This window comes from Cygnus olor, chromosome 3, assembly GCF_009769625.2.
Source record: "Cygnus olor isolate bCygOlo1 chromosome 3, bCygOlo1.pri.v2, whole genome shotgun sequence".
Taxonomy (NCBI): domain Eukaryota; kingdom Metazoa; phylum Chordata; class Aves; order Anseriformes; family Anatidae; genus Cygnus; species Cygnus olor.
Window position 1 is genome coordinate 120,479,965 of NC_049171.1, and position 17,002 is coordinate 120,496,966.

The 17,002-nt window shown below is 37.7% G+C and overlaps 1 protein-coding gene across 9 annotated transcripts in view; it reads left to right on the plus strand.

Moving 5' to 3' along the window:
* The window catches only part of RALGAPA2 (Ral GTPase activating protein catalytic subunit alpha 2), a 136,587-nt gene that overhangs the window by 53,306 nt on the left and 66,279 nt on the right, over positions 1–17,002 (plus strand). For all 9 annotated transcript variants that reach the window (XM_040551152.1, XM_040551154.1, XM_040551153.1 and 6 more), the window contains 9 exons: positions 12–167; positions 10,073–10,201; positions 11,332–11,460; positions 12,746–12,804; positions 13,430–13,538; positions 14,102–14,212; positions 14,566–14,634; positions 14,801–14,938; positions 15,461–15,644. In XM_040551152.1, coding sequence (XP_040407086.1) covers positions 12–167; positions 10,073–10,201; positions 11,332–11,460; positions 12,746–12,804; positions 13,430–13,538; positions 14,102–14,212; positions 14,566–14,634; positions 14,801–14,938; positions 15,461–15,644 — 1,084 coding nt within the window. The remainder of the gene's footprint in view (positions 1–11; positions 168–10,072; positions 10,202–11,331; positions 11,461–12,745; positions 12,805–13,429; positions 13,539–14,101; positions 14,213–14,565; positions 14,635–14,800; positions 14,939–15,460; positions 15,645–17,002) is intronic.

A 17,002-nucleotide genomic window follows, 5' to 3' on the forward strand; every position in this document is an offset into this window, starting at 1 on the left:
GCTCTTTTTAGGCAACCACCCTGCCAAATGAATATAAGGAAGGCAAACTTCAGGCGTACAGGCTGATCTGTGCTATGATGACTAGGCGTCAAGATGTTCTGCCAAATTCTGATTTCCTAGTTCATTTTTATTTTGTGATGCACCTTGGCTTAACAAGTGAAGACCAGGTAAAAGCCTTCTTTAAAAAAAAAATTGCATTTTTTTCCATATGCTGATGGAAATGTTTTTAGTTTAATTTTTGAAGAAACAGAAAGAAATACAATTGTATGAAATTATCCATGTATAGCCTAGTCTGTTCCTCTCTTTAGATTACGTAGTCTGAACTTTCTCCGTACTCTTCAGGTTATCTTATCACTCTAGCCAAGAACTGCTGTCAAAACATTCTGTGTCTGTGAATAAATGCCATTTCTGGGTTTATATGCCATGGTTTGGCCTGACCAATAACGTAGTTGGTGGGAGATGAGGAAAAAACTTCATCTGTCAAGATGTAAAAGGATTATTGGACCACAGAAGCAGCTAAATATGCATAAGAACTATAAGAAATACTCTCAGCAAAATAGAGACATTCTAAAAACATGCCTGTGTTTTTATAGCTGTAACAGTGTGTTTTCATCCTTAAAAAAATACTCTGATGTATACAATGGTGAGAGCTGCGCCGCAGGTGCCAGCAGAGGGCACATGGACCTCTCTGTAAAATCTGTATTGGTATTTGCTGCTTCAGGGAGTCACTTCTAGTGCCTTTATCAAGCCAGAGGGAACAGACTTGCACAGATTTGGTTATGCTAGTTGTTACCAATCTTTACTACTCCTGTAATCCCCAAGAAGGCCTGTCCTTTTGCTTAACTAGTGCTGGGTTACTCGTGCATTGTTTTAAACGTTGTGAAGCTGCGTTTAGCTTTACCAGCATGCAACATGCTGCTCACACCTTGGATGTGGGTTCCTTGCTGTAGTCAGCAACTCAGTCCCTCTCTCTGTGCTGGCCTGCATAACCCTGCACTTGGAAACTTCATGTGTCCCTGTTTTGCAAAAATAAAGGAAAGAAAACCATCTGCCGTGCATTCTCTGCAAGCTTTCCACCTGCTCTCAAGTGCTTCTGTAGGTATGGAAGAAGAAAAACTATTAATAGCAGAATATTCTTTGATCTATACTTCCTAAAAGCAAAACACTAATATTATGATACATGCAAAAACATCTTCCTGTGTTCTCACCTTCAAAAGTTAAGGCATACATTTAGGATAACTTGTTTTTTTCTTTACACAGACTCACAGCATGCTCTCTTTTTAGAAAGAGAACTGATTAGGTCATATGACTCCTACAGCTGGTTTGGGGCAAAGCTTTTCTGTTAATTGTCCTGGTGTGCTACTTATGATACTGGAGAAAAATCCTGGAAAAGAGTTTCTTACATAGAAACTTGGTGATTTTAAAAACCTGGTATTGGTTCTTGATGAGCTGTGTTTCTCACTGTTCATTGTGTTTTGGTGTTAATAACAGCTCCACTGATTTTAAGCCTATTGCTTTGTTGCACTTCATATTTCAGTCTGTGTGCAAATTAGCAACGCAGACACTAAGATCAAGAAGTGAAGACTGGCTGGTGAAGGCAGTACAGATCATTCCAGGGTTTCCCAGATATTTTGCACGCTGATGCTGCTCTTTTTTTCTTCCTTGGCTCTCTTGGTTCTGCTTTTGTTGCCTCTTGGTGGCACACTTGACCGCAAGTTTTCTCTTGTGTTACTGTACTTCCAGTTTTGCTTTCCTTAGCTATGATACTAGATGATGTGAGATGTTAACTCACGGTGTTTTGGAGCTTCAATTCTCATGCAACATGTTGATGCAAAGCCGGTTCCTTATACCTATTTCCATATTTGCAGTTTGATTAGCATCACATTACTCAATGGGTGTTTAGACTAGCTCAGTATTTTGCATGCTGAAGGTAACACCTGCAATAAATACAATTGCAGGAATGTATTGTTTGAGGCAGAATAACTCTGGGATCTGTTAATATGGGTCATGGATGTACTTTTCAATTATTTTGGTGGGGCCAGGGAGTTACTTACGCTAGGTGCCGTCTGGTACCCAAATGATTGAACACAGAGTTTTTCTTCCACAGGTAGATTGATGGCACAGGCAAGGTATTTCACCAGCCTTTTACCTTGCCGCCAAAAGATTAAACTACCCAGGTGTGGGGGAAATCTGATCTCGTTTGCGTGAAGGGGCTGGAAATTGGAGATCTTGTAGTGGAAAGAAAGAGCAATCTGCTTTGTGAGATTTTTTTTTTTTCCTAAGCATAAGCATATCTTTCTCACTTTTATGGAACATTAACAGAAAAAAGGAGAAGGGGATTTTTCTCATGGGGAAATTTTCATTCTATGTATGTAACCAGTACAATTTTAAAAATTAATGGAGAGAAGCAACACAAAGGTAGACCAGCTCCAGGAAATCACATTGGTTGTTTTAGATGAGCCTTTTATGTGGCTACATAATTTAGTAAAGTTATGGTCAGAAACCGTATAACACGAATATAATTATCAGTATTTTAGCATCAGAAATGTTTCTTTTTGAAATGTATTTCTCTTAGAAAAAAAAAATCCACAAATCTTGTATTACATGAGCAAAGTGCAGTTATACAATTAATTTTAATGAAAGCCGGACTTCAATATGAAGATAAATACCTTACCAAAGACACTAATTGGACTTTCTGAGCAGATAGTAGTTGTATTTATTTCAGTAGATACATGTCCAGATACATGTAGCTATCTGGATAGGTGAAAAAGGTTTCTCCTAGACTTGGGAGAATGCAGACCTCCTGCTCTAATGTATGCACTGTTTCCATTACCTGTTACTCTAAATTACTCAATTGTGTTTCACTCCTCTCTTGAGGATATGAGTATACAAAATTACCGCTGTATTGTCTAGGTTTTGGTAATGGTAAAAAACAAAATAATACATCTTTGATTACGGTCAGACTGTTATTCATGCAAAGTGCAACCTAGTTTTGAAGACCTGTCTCCTGGAGCGTATAAAAGAGCAATGTAAAGATATATTTTATAAAAAACTCCCATGGTACTCTGAGTTCAAGATTTAGCAATTAGTTCAGCAGGTGAGAAAGGAGTTAGTGTTGTAGCTAAGCCATGTCTAATTTGTCCATGTCTAAGTGTCAAACAACAAACATCTCCACTTGAAGAAGTGTACAATTCTCTGCAACAATTGCATCACCTTTTCAGGTGGGAGAAGGAAGTCACAGCCTGGCGCCGCAGCTACTTCAGCGTGCCAAGTGCCCTGAACCCAGGGCACAGGCAACTGTGCAATAACAATTCTGCTCCTGTACCACTCGAGTCAGTGGGCATTTCTCTGATGCTCTAGTGAGTTCAGATTTTCCCACTGCTTTTTATGAACAAAATTCATTCAGGTTCTCCACCTCCCCTCCCTCACTAGTACAGAGGAAAGTGAATTAGAGCATGGTTTTGTTTTTTATACACTATCTTCACCTGGTAGCAAAGGCAGTGTTTCCACTTGCATTCAAAGCTTGACTGAAAATCCTAAGAAGACAATGCATCAGGAATCGCTCAGATGGGATGCAGGAGGTACTGCTTACATTAACTTCAGTCCTTTTGCCCTTTAAACCACTGAGGTCTATCAGCCTTCAAATGCCTTCAGGGTCTTTCTAGTCCATCACACCTGTGCAGGACAGACTTTTTCTATCCAGTATTTCTTCTGATATCTCCTCAGCCAGGCAGCAATGGTTACAGGAATGCCTAGGTCTTTCCCAGCAACATCCATTTCTTTACTGTATCATTCAGTCTGCAGCTTCAGGAAAGCCATCCTGTGGTGTCACCTGCATTTGCTCTAGCTCCTAGTTTAGACTACGGAGAATCATGGCATGTTCTTGGGAAGAGATTTTTAGAGGATTCCACAGGAGAGCCTGTTGCAGCTTGGGTGGGCATAACTGTGTCAGTTTAAGGGTTGAAAAGCCCCCACTTGCAGCGATTGTAAGAATTCATATCTTTTGATTTGGATGATACGTACAGCTTTTAAATTTTAACTGAATTCTAATATTGCAGTGCACAAATGTCTAAGTGTAGAAAAGAAATGTATTTTATTATTTCTATTGGCTGCTTACTGTAGCAGTAATTTTTGCATCATGAACTTGAAAAAGTATGTTTTATAGCTTCCCTATTTTTTCTGGAAAAAAAAAACACCCTAAAACTCTATTCCAAAATTCTACTAATGCTACTCAGACCCCTTTTCAGAAAAACAACTATTGAGATAATTCTAATTCCTACAACTTTTGGTATTTACAATATTTTTTCCCCAAAACTTATGTGGATTTTTATCACACTCTTCTTTCTGTCTAAATTTGCACTCTTATTTTGAGAAGAGATGCTGTGAAAGTTCAGTGCTTACCTCTGTACAAGAAGAGGCAGTTTTTCAAAATTTTGCAAGTTTTGGAACTGCCAGCTCTTTTGTGTCATTTTTGGGGAGAGTCTCACCCTGCTACCAGGGCTTTGGCATCAGTTAACACACTTGCCGTAAGCTATTGACAACATATGCCACTGCATTTTTGGCCAGTAGTGTTAGAGATTGTTATCTGAAAAGTGAGCTGACAGGATAGTTATATTCCTGGCTTTTGAAGGGAGTTTCAACAATTAGGTTCAGTAAATCTGCAATTATACTGGCTTGCCAGCATATTTTTGGAACAAGCTACTTCATAAAGAAATACTAAGAAACATAATAAAAAATACATACTTCAGAGATTCTCTGAAAAGGACAGCTAAAGACTGCACTACGGGCTTTTTTGTTATTTAATGATATTAAATGCAGTACTAACTTTAAATATGGGGGGAAAAAAGCCCAGGTCCAAATGAGTTGACAGATGTCCCTGGTGATTGAATTTCAGCACACAGAGACTGGGCTTATTTTGCTATGCAGAACAGCATAAGCCCACAGCATGCAGTGCAGCTGAAGATAGAAAAGTTAACAGCCACGTTTTTAGCTCGGTCCTTTTAGTAGTATAAGAAGCTAGATTTAATACTTTACCAGTAGTGATAATGATATATTAATATATGTTATGCTTGTCTATAAGCCTCTTAATTTGTTTAAAATATACTGTTGCTTACTGCAGAAAGAAAACTTTGTCAGTTACAAAGTAAGCTTATGTAGAATTGCAGAGTATGGCAAGATGGTGGCTTTGTGTATGATTGCTGATTTATAATATGGAACATTTTGTAATAGAGTTGCTTGTAAGCTTTTATATCTTTCTGTTAAGTTCTTACTCTGCAACAAGGAGCACTGTTCAACTCGTGGCTGCGAGGTCACTGGTGCTGCGCACTGGGATGTGTGGTAGCTGCGTGGGGCATTGTCTTCCAAAGGCACTGTAGATGGGAGCTTCCCTCGTGTATGTGGTGAGATAAGTACCTCTTGCCTAGATTTCTGCCTGATAGTGTTTCACATGAGGACCCTTGGTTATACAACATTTCAGAAACCATAGCACATATTTACATTTCTCTCATAAAAAAAAATAAAACCATAATGTAGTCTTTAGATAATAAGGCTTAGAGTCACATATTCTAGTTTGCTGTGACCTTCTTCCAGTAGCTACCTCAATTTTCTCCCTCTGTAGTCTCCCCCACACCCCCTTTCTGCAGAAAATTTACCTGCTCTGTACTGGGTGAGCAGTTCTCTCAGAAGATGCTGCATGCCCCTCTGCTCACCCACACCACGAGGATACACTGGCAGTGCTGGGGAAAAATAGCTGCTAGGATTGACTGGAAGAAAGGCAGAACCAGGTAATGCCAACTGTAGGAGCTGTGTGTCCTTCTAACAAATGCCTGCTCACCATCCTGTCCCTAAGCTACCTTCCCCATGAGGGGGTCACCCCAGCACTGCGGCTGGGTTGGCGCCATGTGCTGGCATCTCGCCGCCAGACTCCCCGGTGGTCCTGCCACAGGTGTTCAGGAGAAGTCTGTCTGCCAACACAAAGCTGTCTCATTTCAGGCAGTAGGCGATAGAAATATCAAACATACTTTAAAATGGGAGAAACTTCAAAAATTCTGTTCACTTAGGATGTTTGTCTGATCTCTGTTAATAAGGCATCTGGGCACCTCTCTGTATGAGCACAAAGGTTGTTTTTATGTTACAAACGCACCTTTAAAAGAGCTTTCTAATGTAGTTTGGGGGGAAGGAACAATTACCAGCAGGTAATTTATGCAGTAATCTGTCTGTCATCTGTTTTCCAAATCCAACATGTTATTCTGGTTTTTAATCTCTCTCTCTGTTGCATCTAATCACAAGATACTTCAGCAAAGATAACTTTTTTGGAGGTTAGGTTTAAATGACAGATTGAAATAGATTTTCTTACAAGCAGTCCTGTGCTTTCCGAGTGTGTCAAAATTCTTCACAAGTTTTTATCGGAACTTAATTTTTGACAAGTTAACTCTTACCTAAAATGTAATGCCAGCTAGGAGAGCTTGGAATAAGTAAATGGAATCATTTGTTCCTTTAAAATAAAAAAAAGAAAATGAAGGATTTACCACTTACGTCCTGTTTAAGTTAATAATCTTCTCTGTACTGTAAATTGCAGCCCCAAATGAGGTATGTCTCGGGGAAGAACAGAGTGAACTTTAAGTAAAAAAACCCATGTTGTTCCTGTTGAGGGACAAATGGAATTGTGAGGAAGGCAGATGGCAGGCTATTTTGTTACACCTGTAATCTGCAAAACCTTGAACAAAAATTAGGTGAAGAATATTTTTGTAATTGACCTTTCAGTGAACTTGGATAACTTTTTTTTTTCACTTACTCACTGGATGTTTATGACCATATTATTTGGATTACTAGATTACCCTATACTGAAATATTATGCCTTTTATAGGGTTAATCCATTTGAGACAGATGTGTGTGTGATTGCCCCTTTCTCTCCCCTCCTCCCCATTTTTAACACTACAGAGCATCATTTTGAATTGAAATAGTCCATAATGGTCCTTTTTTTTCCACTTTTCTTTAACAACATGAACACTAAATTATAGCTGTGCAATTATGTAAACAATTGAAATGCTTCCAGAATGAATACTTCCTTTTAAATTTTCATTCTGTGTAATTGCTGAAAGGTTTGGAGCCATAATAAACCAAAATTATTTTACACATTTATCATTCTAAAGGTCAATTATGAAAGAAGTAAAGAAACAACACTGTACAGAATGAGTAAACCAATTTCTATTGCCATCACCATATGTTTTTCTTATTGCTTGTGTTTTTCCAGTTACTGTGTACATAGCATTCAATTAAAGTGATTCATTTACTAGGCTGTAAGCTGCTGAACACAGTTTACATTTATAGAACAGTGCTTTGAAGGGAAGGAAACAACTTGCCTATGTTTGAATTACCTGATTTTTGCAATATCACTGATAGGACGTATGTTCTCACTGGGCCACTTTCTCATAAACCTGAATCTTTTGATAAGTTTGCAATGCTACTGAATTACTACGTGAAGTCGTGCTTTTATTGTTAGCTGTGTTGTGCATGAAAGTGTGCTATCTGGGAAACAGTAGAAAAATTGTCAAATTTTACCTGCAAACGCCTTCCTGGGGTGTGATTTCTTTCCAATCTGTTCTGTTTGCAATAAGCTCTAGTAGAGCAAGATGATGTTCAGGATGTATTCTGTCCTGTACTAATTTAAATTAAGTCACTAAAACTGTCACAAACTAATACTGAATGAAGTGCCTGAGGTGAAAAATGGCACTGGAAACTAATGGAAAGCTAGGGTGAACACAAGCAGGCTGTTTGTGCACAGTGCTAACTTTCGATGGTTCTGAGTCTGTTGTATCAGTGCTGCATATGATCTGTGCCAGAAGGTCTGTATTTCACAGCTACGTAACAAAAAAGAAAAGCTGAGGATTGTTTCATTAGCTTTCCAAAAAGGAACTTTCCAAAGGTTTTTGCCTTCTAACTATGAAAAATATATTTTTTAGTGGTTGTACATCTCATAAACAGCAAATAGATCCATGCAATGGAACTCTAACAGCTTTTTGTAGTGAATGTGTTGTCACAGCATATGTGAAAATTGCATTATTTATGCTGTGCTTTAAGTTCACAGGTATTAAGGTGTTAAAACAACAGTTCTACAATTACATTTTTTGATCCTAATTTCCTAAGAGTTCTGTTCAATGACCGTGGCTAAGAGCTGATGATGCAGGGCGATCGTTACAGTGGTATTTAACAGATGGGATTGATGGAGCGAGGACAGGAGTTAACACAGTTGTTTGTAGCAGGTCTTTGTACTTCCTATGTTCTGTTACCTTTTAAGCCAGGTTAGCACAGGCTCTTTTATCGTGGCATATGTCAACAGAAGTGTACTCCCATCTGCTGCTCTATAGTTTGATGCCCAATTATTCAGAGACCAAACACATCTCAGTACCTGGCTCCATTCGTAATTACAGGTGCGTTGTGCTGCGAGGAGTGAGGTGCGTTAATCAGCCCCTTAATTATGAAAAGGTGGGTCTTTTGTTCTGCTTGGAGCGTGAGTTTACCACCCACTTTATGAGCTGCTGCATCCATCTGTTCTTTCTTTTTGAATGTTTGCATTGACTGATATTGACTTTGAAATGTATCAAAGGAAGTGATTAAAACTAGTTTAAACATTAACTCGAGTGGCATTCTAGCTTATTCAGGAAAGTGGAAGCATTATCTGGTACTACCTTAAAAACGAATATTTATCTGGTAATATTTTAAACATATAACACTGTTATTTTGTAGGATGTTACTGCTGTAAATACTTCAGTAGAACAGTAAATAGGTTTTGCCCAGGTGTTGAGCAGTGCATTGAGAAAATACCAGTGTGGCTAAAGCATATCTTCAAACAGAGAAAAATCAGTTTAACTTCTCTAGCTTCTGATGTAGAAATTGAGCATAAAGACATATTTGCGGACTAAAATTTACATTCAAACCATCTTTCACACATCATAAAAGCAGTAAAGGTGGACACTGATAATTGTTTTCCTTCACAATTTTTCTTTGAAGTTTTACTGAGAAGAAAAATAATTTTCTACTCAATACAGAAATAACTTCAGCATGTTCTTCTGCAAACGTAATGCTCTAGGTAAGGATAATTTAGCTTTTGAACCTAATTATAAGCCTCCTGAAATGTCCTAGAAAGAAAATCTTAACTTAAATACAGGAACTTTTCTCTGATTTGAAGAGACTGTGAAGAATTGAAACATGAGGAAGGATTAAATTTGAAATGCTTGTCTTAAATATGGTCTGTGTCATGGGGTGATTATGAGAGCAAAGCTGTGGCTGGTGGTCTAGTCTTACAAGTACAGTGCAACCTCTTAAAAATAGTAAGAAAACTTTCTTTAAAAGTTCAGCAAAAAGTCTTTAATCTTTTTTTCCCCCAAAGGCTTATCTGTACATGCTATTTAATTATTTAGAATAGTGAATGGTAACAATCTAGTTACTATAGGTTTATCTTTGTTACTGTGCTGAGTGCAACCACTTCTTGCATTTGACATCACTGTTTCTCAACCAGCCCAGTGTAGTTGAAAAATCCTGTATGTGCTAGAGCAGCCTAACAGGTGTAAGCTACCTGCTGTCAGGTACTGCTTCAAGCTCCTTTGGGTGAAAGGCGACAGTAATTTGTGTCATTTCATTATTGTTATGGCTACAGAATTCTGAGTAATACTGTTTTAGGAGATACCTCATTTGGGATGGTGTAAAACTTCATCTTAAGTTGATTAACAATTTGGATGTCTTGCTTTATCCAAAGTCTTGTTTCACAAGCAAACAGTTATTTTACACTTAGACATGAAGAGACGTGGGTGTTTGTTTTTTTTAATAGGAATTTAAGAGTACAAATGTCACTGAAATACAAAATGCCCTTTTCTTACTAAATGTACCTGCAGAAGAAAGCAGCAGTTTTTATGCGACAACACCACGTGTGGCTCTGGCAAACATCACTTTGATGAGTGGGGAACTGGTGAATTACAAAGTTAAATCCTCTCAAACTCTCCCGTTGTTGTTTTGGTGTTTTTTTTTTTTTTCCTCATCTTTTTACTCAAACAGGTAACTTATCTTCATTTTTCAGGATATCTTGAATACTGTCATAAAGCATTGCCCGCCTTGGTTTTTCTTCCTGGGCCTACCTGGCTTTACGATGCTGATAGGAGACTTCATTACAGCGGCAGCCCGAGTGCTGAGTGCAGACATGCTGGAGGTGAGTATGGCAATGCCCTGTGCCCGGCCCACGGGAGCCTGCTCGCTAACAAGCTTGGGATGTCTCCACTCTAACAGGTGTGGGCTCGTTAGTGCAAGGCGAAATGGGGCTCTTGGGGCAGATACCATGGCAGCTGATGTGTGAAACTGGGGAATAAGGTGACATACTAGTATTGCAGAGGTGTTTCATCAAAAGGCCAAAGTGTGAGAAATCATATCCTCACCAATGCTGCCATGTGTTTGTACGCTACAAGCAGGACTTGGGTTTCAGAATCTTGTTAGCATTTTTCACTGAGCTGATTTCACTGATTGAAAGTATGGAACTTGTTTGGTAATGCAGAACGTTTTACTAAGTATCAACACTAACAGAAATGGGATTCTAAACCATTAAATTAATGAAGGAAAATGAAACAGCAAATTAATGGTGGATGCCAAAATAAGGGTAACAATATGACAGTCCTGGAAAAAAAACAGGAAAGCGTTGGAACCGCAGTTTAGGGGAGACCTTTTGGTCTATTCTGGCCACATGTTTTTATTGCTGTTCATGACATCTGTGCTTCTGAGCAGACGGTGGTGCACGGGGACACAGATCTCTCAGCTTTCAGCAGAAGCAAAACAGCGAGTCTGGTTGCATTGTCCCTCAGCGCGTACAGACATTAATTTTCTGGCATCTCTGAAAAAGCTGATCAGCCTGATCTGTGATAAATCTTAAAATGCTAATAAGAAGTGAAAGCTTGACTTTCCATGGAAAGAGTTCTAAAAAAAAAACCCGCAAAACACCTTTCTTTTCTCCTATAAGCATAAAACAGTGTGCAGTGTATTTTCAGTGTTACAAAAAAAGCATGAGCAGTGCCAGATCCACACTGATGGAGGAGTTCTGCACCAGAAAAAAGAAAAACACAGCAGCAAAAAGCACAGACAAACAAACGTTTGCTAGTCACTGCTTTAATGCTGATTTTGCAGTAGTTCTAAAGGAAAAGCTACTCGGGACATGTTCCTCAGGACACTTTCTGCATTGTATTGTGAATACAGCACTTTTAGTATTTGCAATAATATACGCTAGCCTCACAGCTTATGTTATTTTCATAACTTGATGAAGAAAATATTTTTGTTTACTTTTCCTTTCATTAGGCTCCCCGTTCAGAAGCTCATACCATCCTTGGTTCTCTTGTTTGCTTTCCAAATATCTACCAAGAAATCCCACTCTTGCGGCCCATTTCAGAAGCTGGTGAGATCATCGCGGGAAGTGCAGATGTAAAGGTAAAGCCACATTTAATTAGTAAGTCTAACATATCTTTATTATTTAATCACTTAATTTTTACTGTACACTTTTTGTTTAAATAATAAATCCCTCCTTCTCATCAAAATCCCACAACTGCACATATTATATGTACTTACCTGATAAGCACTGCTTTGCCTAACGTGCACCATAAAATCAGCAAAGCTTAGATAGTACAAATTACGTTTTATTTTCAAGGAGAGTGGACTGGCTATGATCAAATGCTATGTTTTCCAGCCGGATGCCTGTCACGTCAATTCATTAAATAGTGGAGGTGGTATTATTTAAAGCGCCCATTCATTGCATCTATGTATATTAGGTTGTCCCCTAAAAGATGTGGGGTGTGCATGAGGGGAGACAGTTTCTGCCTTACTGGTATTACAGTAACATGCTAAGTAGATTCCACTCTTACACAGAACCATTAGCTTAACATGAATGGTCTTTCCCCAGGAGTTAACTTCAGTGAAATACCCTGCAACATTAATTATTTTGCTCAGTGGAAAACTTCGTAATTTAATGACCTTAAAAAATAATACTGAAAAGAAAAATCACACATGCACACCCTCTCACAAAGACCCCAACAAGCGTGACCTAGAGCATCACTAGCTGGCGAAACCTGCTCGGATGGTTGCCCTTGTACAAACCTCTATTGCTCCTCAATGAACTTGAGACACCATGCTGATCCACTGTGGAAAATTAGGTAAAACTGGGGAGGAATCTCTGAATTCCTTGTGTGGCTTTAGAATGTAAAAATGGACAGAATGCAAAACCTTTAACGCGCTATGCTTTCATTCTCGATTTCTTTATCACACCCCAGAGTCTCATCAGAGGAGTGTTAAAGCAGGCTAGATTTTAGAAGTCTTTTTTTCTGTATCAAAAAAGGTGTTGAATTTTTTTGGTCAAAATCTAACTTGCTTAAAGTTTGTACACCATAGTTTGTATTATCAAGTGCTGAACACTCATAGTAAACACCTGCCAACTCTGAAAATGAATTGATTTCCACCTTGCTGCCTGTACATGATTTTGGGTTGGTTAGTTTTATCTGCAAGGGTCTGTATACTTGAAGTGTAATCAGTAAGTAATCCTCTTTTGATGAAATAAAATTGTAGTAAGAATAGTAAAAAAAAAAAAAATGTAGTTAAAGTCCTTTAAGAATAGACTGAGATTTAAAGCTCATTTCATTTACAACTATGTCAAAATTAAACAACTTTAAATAAAACGCATGTATGAAAAGGACACTTACTCTGATTTATTTTATTGTTTTAGTGTTACCTCATAAATATTTTATTGAAGAATGCTACAGAGGAACCAAGTGAAGCTGCAAGGTAAAATATTGAGTAAAGTTAAAAATGGGAAAATTGGAAAATCTTTCTCCCTACATATTTTTCTGTGTTTGTACAGCTGATTTGTTACTCCTGCCTTATTTTTTTGACCCTGTTGAGTTGAGTTCCTTACTTTGGCATTGAGATGAGGTCTACTCTGTGCTGTGAAGAGGTAGACCTACTGTGTGAGGGAGAAGAGAGCACATCTTCATTTATTGCTTTTTTTCCTCCCTGTTTGCTTTTTGTTTTTATAGGGCCTGCTTTTATTTTCTTTGATTTCAAGGAATATTCCTGGTTTCCAAAGATGGTATATGTTGTGGTTAAATGCCTAGAAATTACAAAATTCTGCTCTGTTTGAATTTACTTAAAAGTAAATTTGGAAGAAATCACATCTTTGCAGTTCTGGACTAGCTGGTTTATTTCTAACTTTTTTGTTTGACTGATGAAAAGTCATTGACAAGTTCCTTTGAGACTCTTTATTAATAGCTGTCTAGTGTTACCATACAGTGATAGCTGCTGTCTGGTGGAGGAGTGGTTACCTTCCAAAGTGCAAATTTGGAAAGAATGAAGTGTAGACGAAGACAAGATACTTTTAAAACTTCTGACTTTTTTTTTTCTTTTAAAAAAGATGTGTAGCCATTTGTGGCCTTGGAGTTTGGATATGTGAAGAACTAACGCAGTGTACAAATCACCCCCAAGTGAAGGAAGCAATCAATGTCATAGGTGTGACACTAAAGGTAGTACTGCCGTGGTCTCTGTAACTGATAGACATTTTATTTTTTGAAACAGTTGCTGGTTATATGGAGTACAGTGTGCTGGTTTTTCTTTTCATTTCTTAAAGCACTGACAAGAAGTTGCTTGGGAGTCTTTCCATAGTATTAGTGATATGACATTGGTCATCTTCTAAAAGATACCTTCTGGTTCTGAGCCTTTACATGTAATTAGTAGCTCATTATCTCCAGTGAGCATGGTTCAGATTCTTATGGCTCCTATGAAGTTGCCAAGGAGTATATGCATAGTTCTTCAGTGGGGCCAAGGTGACATCCTATATAAAAATGCAAAATATTTGCAAAAATAAGATGTGATTATGCACCTAAAGACCCCTACCACAGTGGACCAAACTAGGATTATGTCAATAATGTTGTCTGCTGTTTCCTAATGCTGACTGTGTGATTTTGTGGCATTAACATTTTTTACTGTTTTTACAGATGTAAAATTATTTAAGAAGTAGAAAAACTAATTGTATTGTATGATAGCTAAATATTTTATTTGGTTTTTAATTACCTTTTTTCTTTTACAGTTTCCTAATAAATTGGTAGCTCAGGTAGCCTGTGATGTTCTTCAACTGCTAGTTTCTTACTGGCAAAAGCTGCAGAAGTACGAATCCTCTCTGTCCAGAAAAATTACTGAAGTATGTCAGTTTCTCTAAAACATTTTTATGGAAACTGTGTGCAAAGTTCCCCTAATTCCTTACTTAACCTCTGGAACCATAGCTTTCTGTTAATGTTTTCTTTCTTCTGCAAGTATTGTTAAGAGACTGGTTTGCTGTAATCCTAGGAGCAGTGTGCATTTCTCATTTGTAGTCATGTATTTTTAAAGTGCTCAGTGAAACTTTGTTTCACTTGGACATTTATTTACAAAAGCAGTTAGATGCTCTTAAGAGAATTTAACCTTTTTCATGCCCTGTTCAAGTGAAGTTAGTTCTCTGTCTTTGTAATGAAAGAAGTTAAATGTCTTTCTGGAATTCTGTTTCTTTTAACATAGATCCTCGTGGCCACTATTGCATTTCTTCTGCCAAGCGCTGAGTACTCCTCTGTGGAAGCAGATAAAAAGGTTTGTTGCTGAAGTGAGCAGTGTCTTTCTTTGTGCTGTTTGAACTAGTCATTAAAAGAAGTGGCTTTGAACCAAAAGCTTATTTTAAACTTCTAAAAATGTACCTCTAAGTTTGTGTGAATTTGATAGATAATACCTAAATACTGCGTTACATGTTTCTGTTTAGTTTATAGTTTCACTGCTACTTTGCTTGTTGGATTGGTGCATGGCATTACCCATGAAAATGCTTCTGGAGCCAGTGTCTGCTGGTGTCCTTGAAGATCAACATGCATCCAAAGCTCCTTTACTGGACTATATTTATAGAGTGAGTATGAGGAACGCACATGATTTATTATATCTAGATGTTTAAAGATGCCTTTTACAGATCCTGGTAGTCACAGAAGCATTTTTTATCAACCTGTAGAGAAACATGAAGTGTGAGCAGAGTCATACAGAGGACACGTGAAGAATTTAAAATATTGAGAGGATAAGATCAATGTGAAGGATCTTGAAAAGGAAGAAAAGCAGTTTGTTTGAGGTAGACGTGCAACATAGAGGGTGGTTAAAAGAGAAACAACAAGCCAGGGAAAATAATCTCAGCAGAAATATTTGAATTATTTGGAGTGGTGTGTTAAAATACAAAATAAGTCCTTAAGTGAGCTGTTAAAGTACAGAATAAGTCATGAAAAAGAGAGTTATTTTAAAAACACTGAATTTAGACAGATTTTTTTGTAGCAGGGGCTGGTTTTCATAATGTAAAATCATGGTGGGTCACTCCTTGCTGTTTAAGTGGGTACTTTGCCGTATACTTCATTGCTCCTTCAGTGTTGTGCTTGTCTACTCGCAGGTTTTGCATTGCTGTGTGAATGGCTCCACTACGTATACTCAGCAAAGCCATTACGTGCTGAGTCTTGCGGATCTCTCGTCTAGTGACTATGACCCTTTCTTGCCACTGGGAAGTGTCACAAGCTCTGAGCCAGCACAGTGCCACTCTGTCACAGATTTGGGCAACCTGCTCACTGTTGCTGAGGGTAAGAGAATTTACAGAGTGATGAGGACCAGCATGTCTACATGCAGCAGCTAGGAAACAAAAGTTTCCAGGTTACATCTCTCCCTTGCAAATGTGCTTATCCTTACTGCACGCAGCAATTACTCCTTGAAGTTTTTAATTTATTTATTTATTTTATGAATTGCTGTTGCCTCTGTAAGAGATTTTTTTGCTGACAATGCTCTTTAGCACTGTCACAGGAGAAAGAAAATGACATTGTGGTGCCATACAGTGTAAAAGTTCCGCAGGTATCGGATAGACTGAGAATCTGTTTTTGCCTTTGGTATGACTTAAAATTTGGTATTGAGAATTTCAATAACTAAGATCGAGCTTCTTTCAGAAGCATACAGCTGCCTTTTTGAATATTTCAGTAGAAATGACTCCATTGTCACAGATGATTTGCCTATTCTGAGTGATTTTGGAAGGACATGTGTGATTTGAACCAAATTATGAATCTGCATAAATATGCTGTTCCTGCTGATTCACAATCCTACCTGTGTCAAAAGTGAAAAGATTATTTGGATCTAGCTGCATCATGTTACAGACTTCATAAAATCACCTTAAGTATGCATCCAAGCATATGAAGTAATTTAAATTTGAGTGTTCTATCTTAGAGACCACTTTTATTTCAAACACTTGTTAAAATCTTTCAAAACAATGGATTACATATATTATAAATAATATATTAATATGCATTAATATATTTTTGCAGAAGAGTCAAAGTAAAGATGCAATATTAAGTAGTGTGAGCTATTGTTGGGTTTGTAGTGATGCTTTAAAATAGTATTTTCAGGTATTTCAGGTTTTGTTACTGTACTATTTTTGTACTGTACTACTGTACTACAGCTTGTTTTCCTGTTTTTTTGTATACGTGTTTTCAGTTTTAAAAAAAAAAAGAACTAAAAACCTATTTTACACAGATTTCTTGCTGATTAGGGACATATTGTGAACAGCAGAAAGATAAAGTTATGTGGTCAGGTACATTTGCCATTTTAGGTAGAACAAGGTGTTTCTCATCTCGGGTGTGTTAGTGCTCTACAAATGCTTTGGTTTAATTGTTTCTGAAAAAAAAGATTAATTCAAACTGGAGCAGGCACAAAGATTTACTACTAGGGAATTCAGGTAAAGAATAAGGAGACTTTTTAAGAGGCGGGGCTGAAGAATTTTGGCTTTTGAGGTCTAGCAAAATGAAGGCTGAAAAGGGATATACATGCTATCTGAAAGTGTATTTGAAAGTATTAATGCCAAGGAAAGAGGAAAACTATAAGCTAAATAAAAGTTGGTTTAAGCTGAATATGAACAAAATTAGACTGGCAATGAGAAAGTTCTGGATATAAGAGA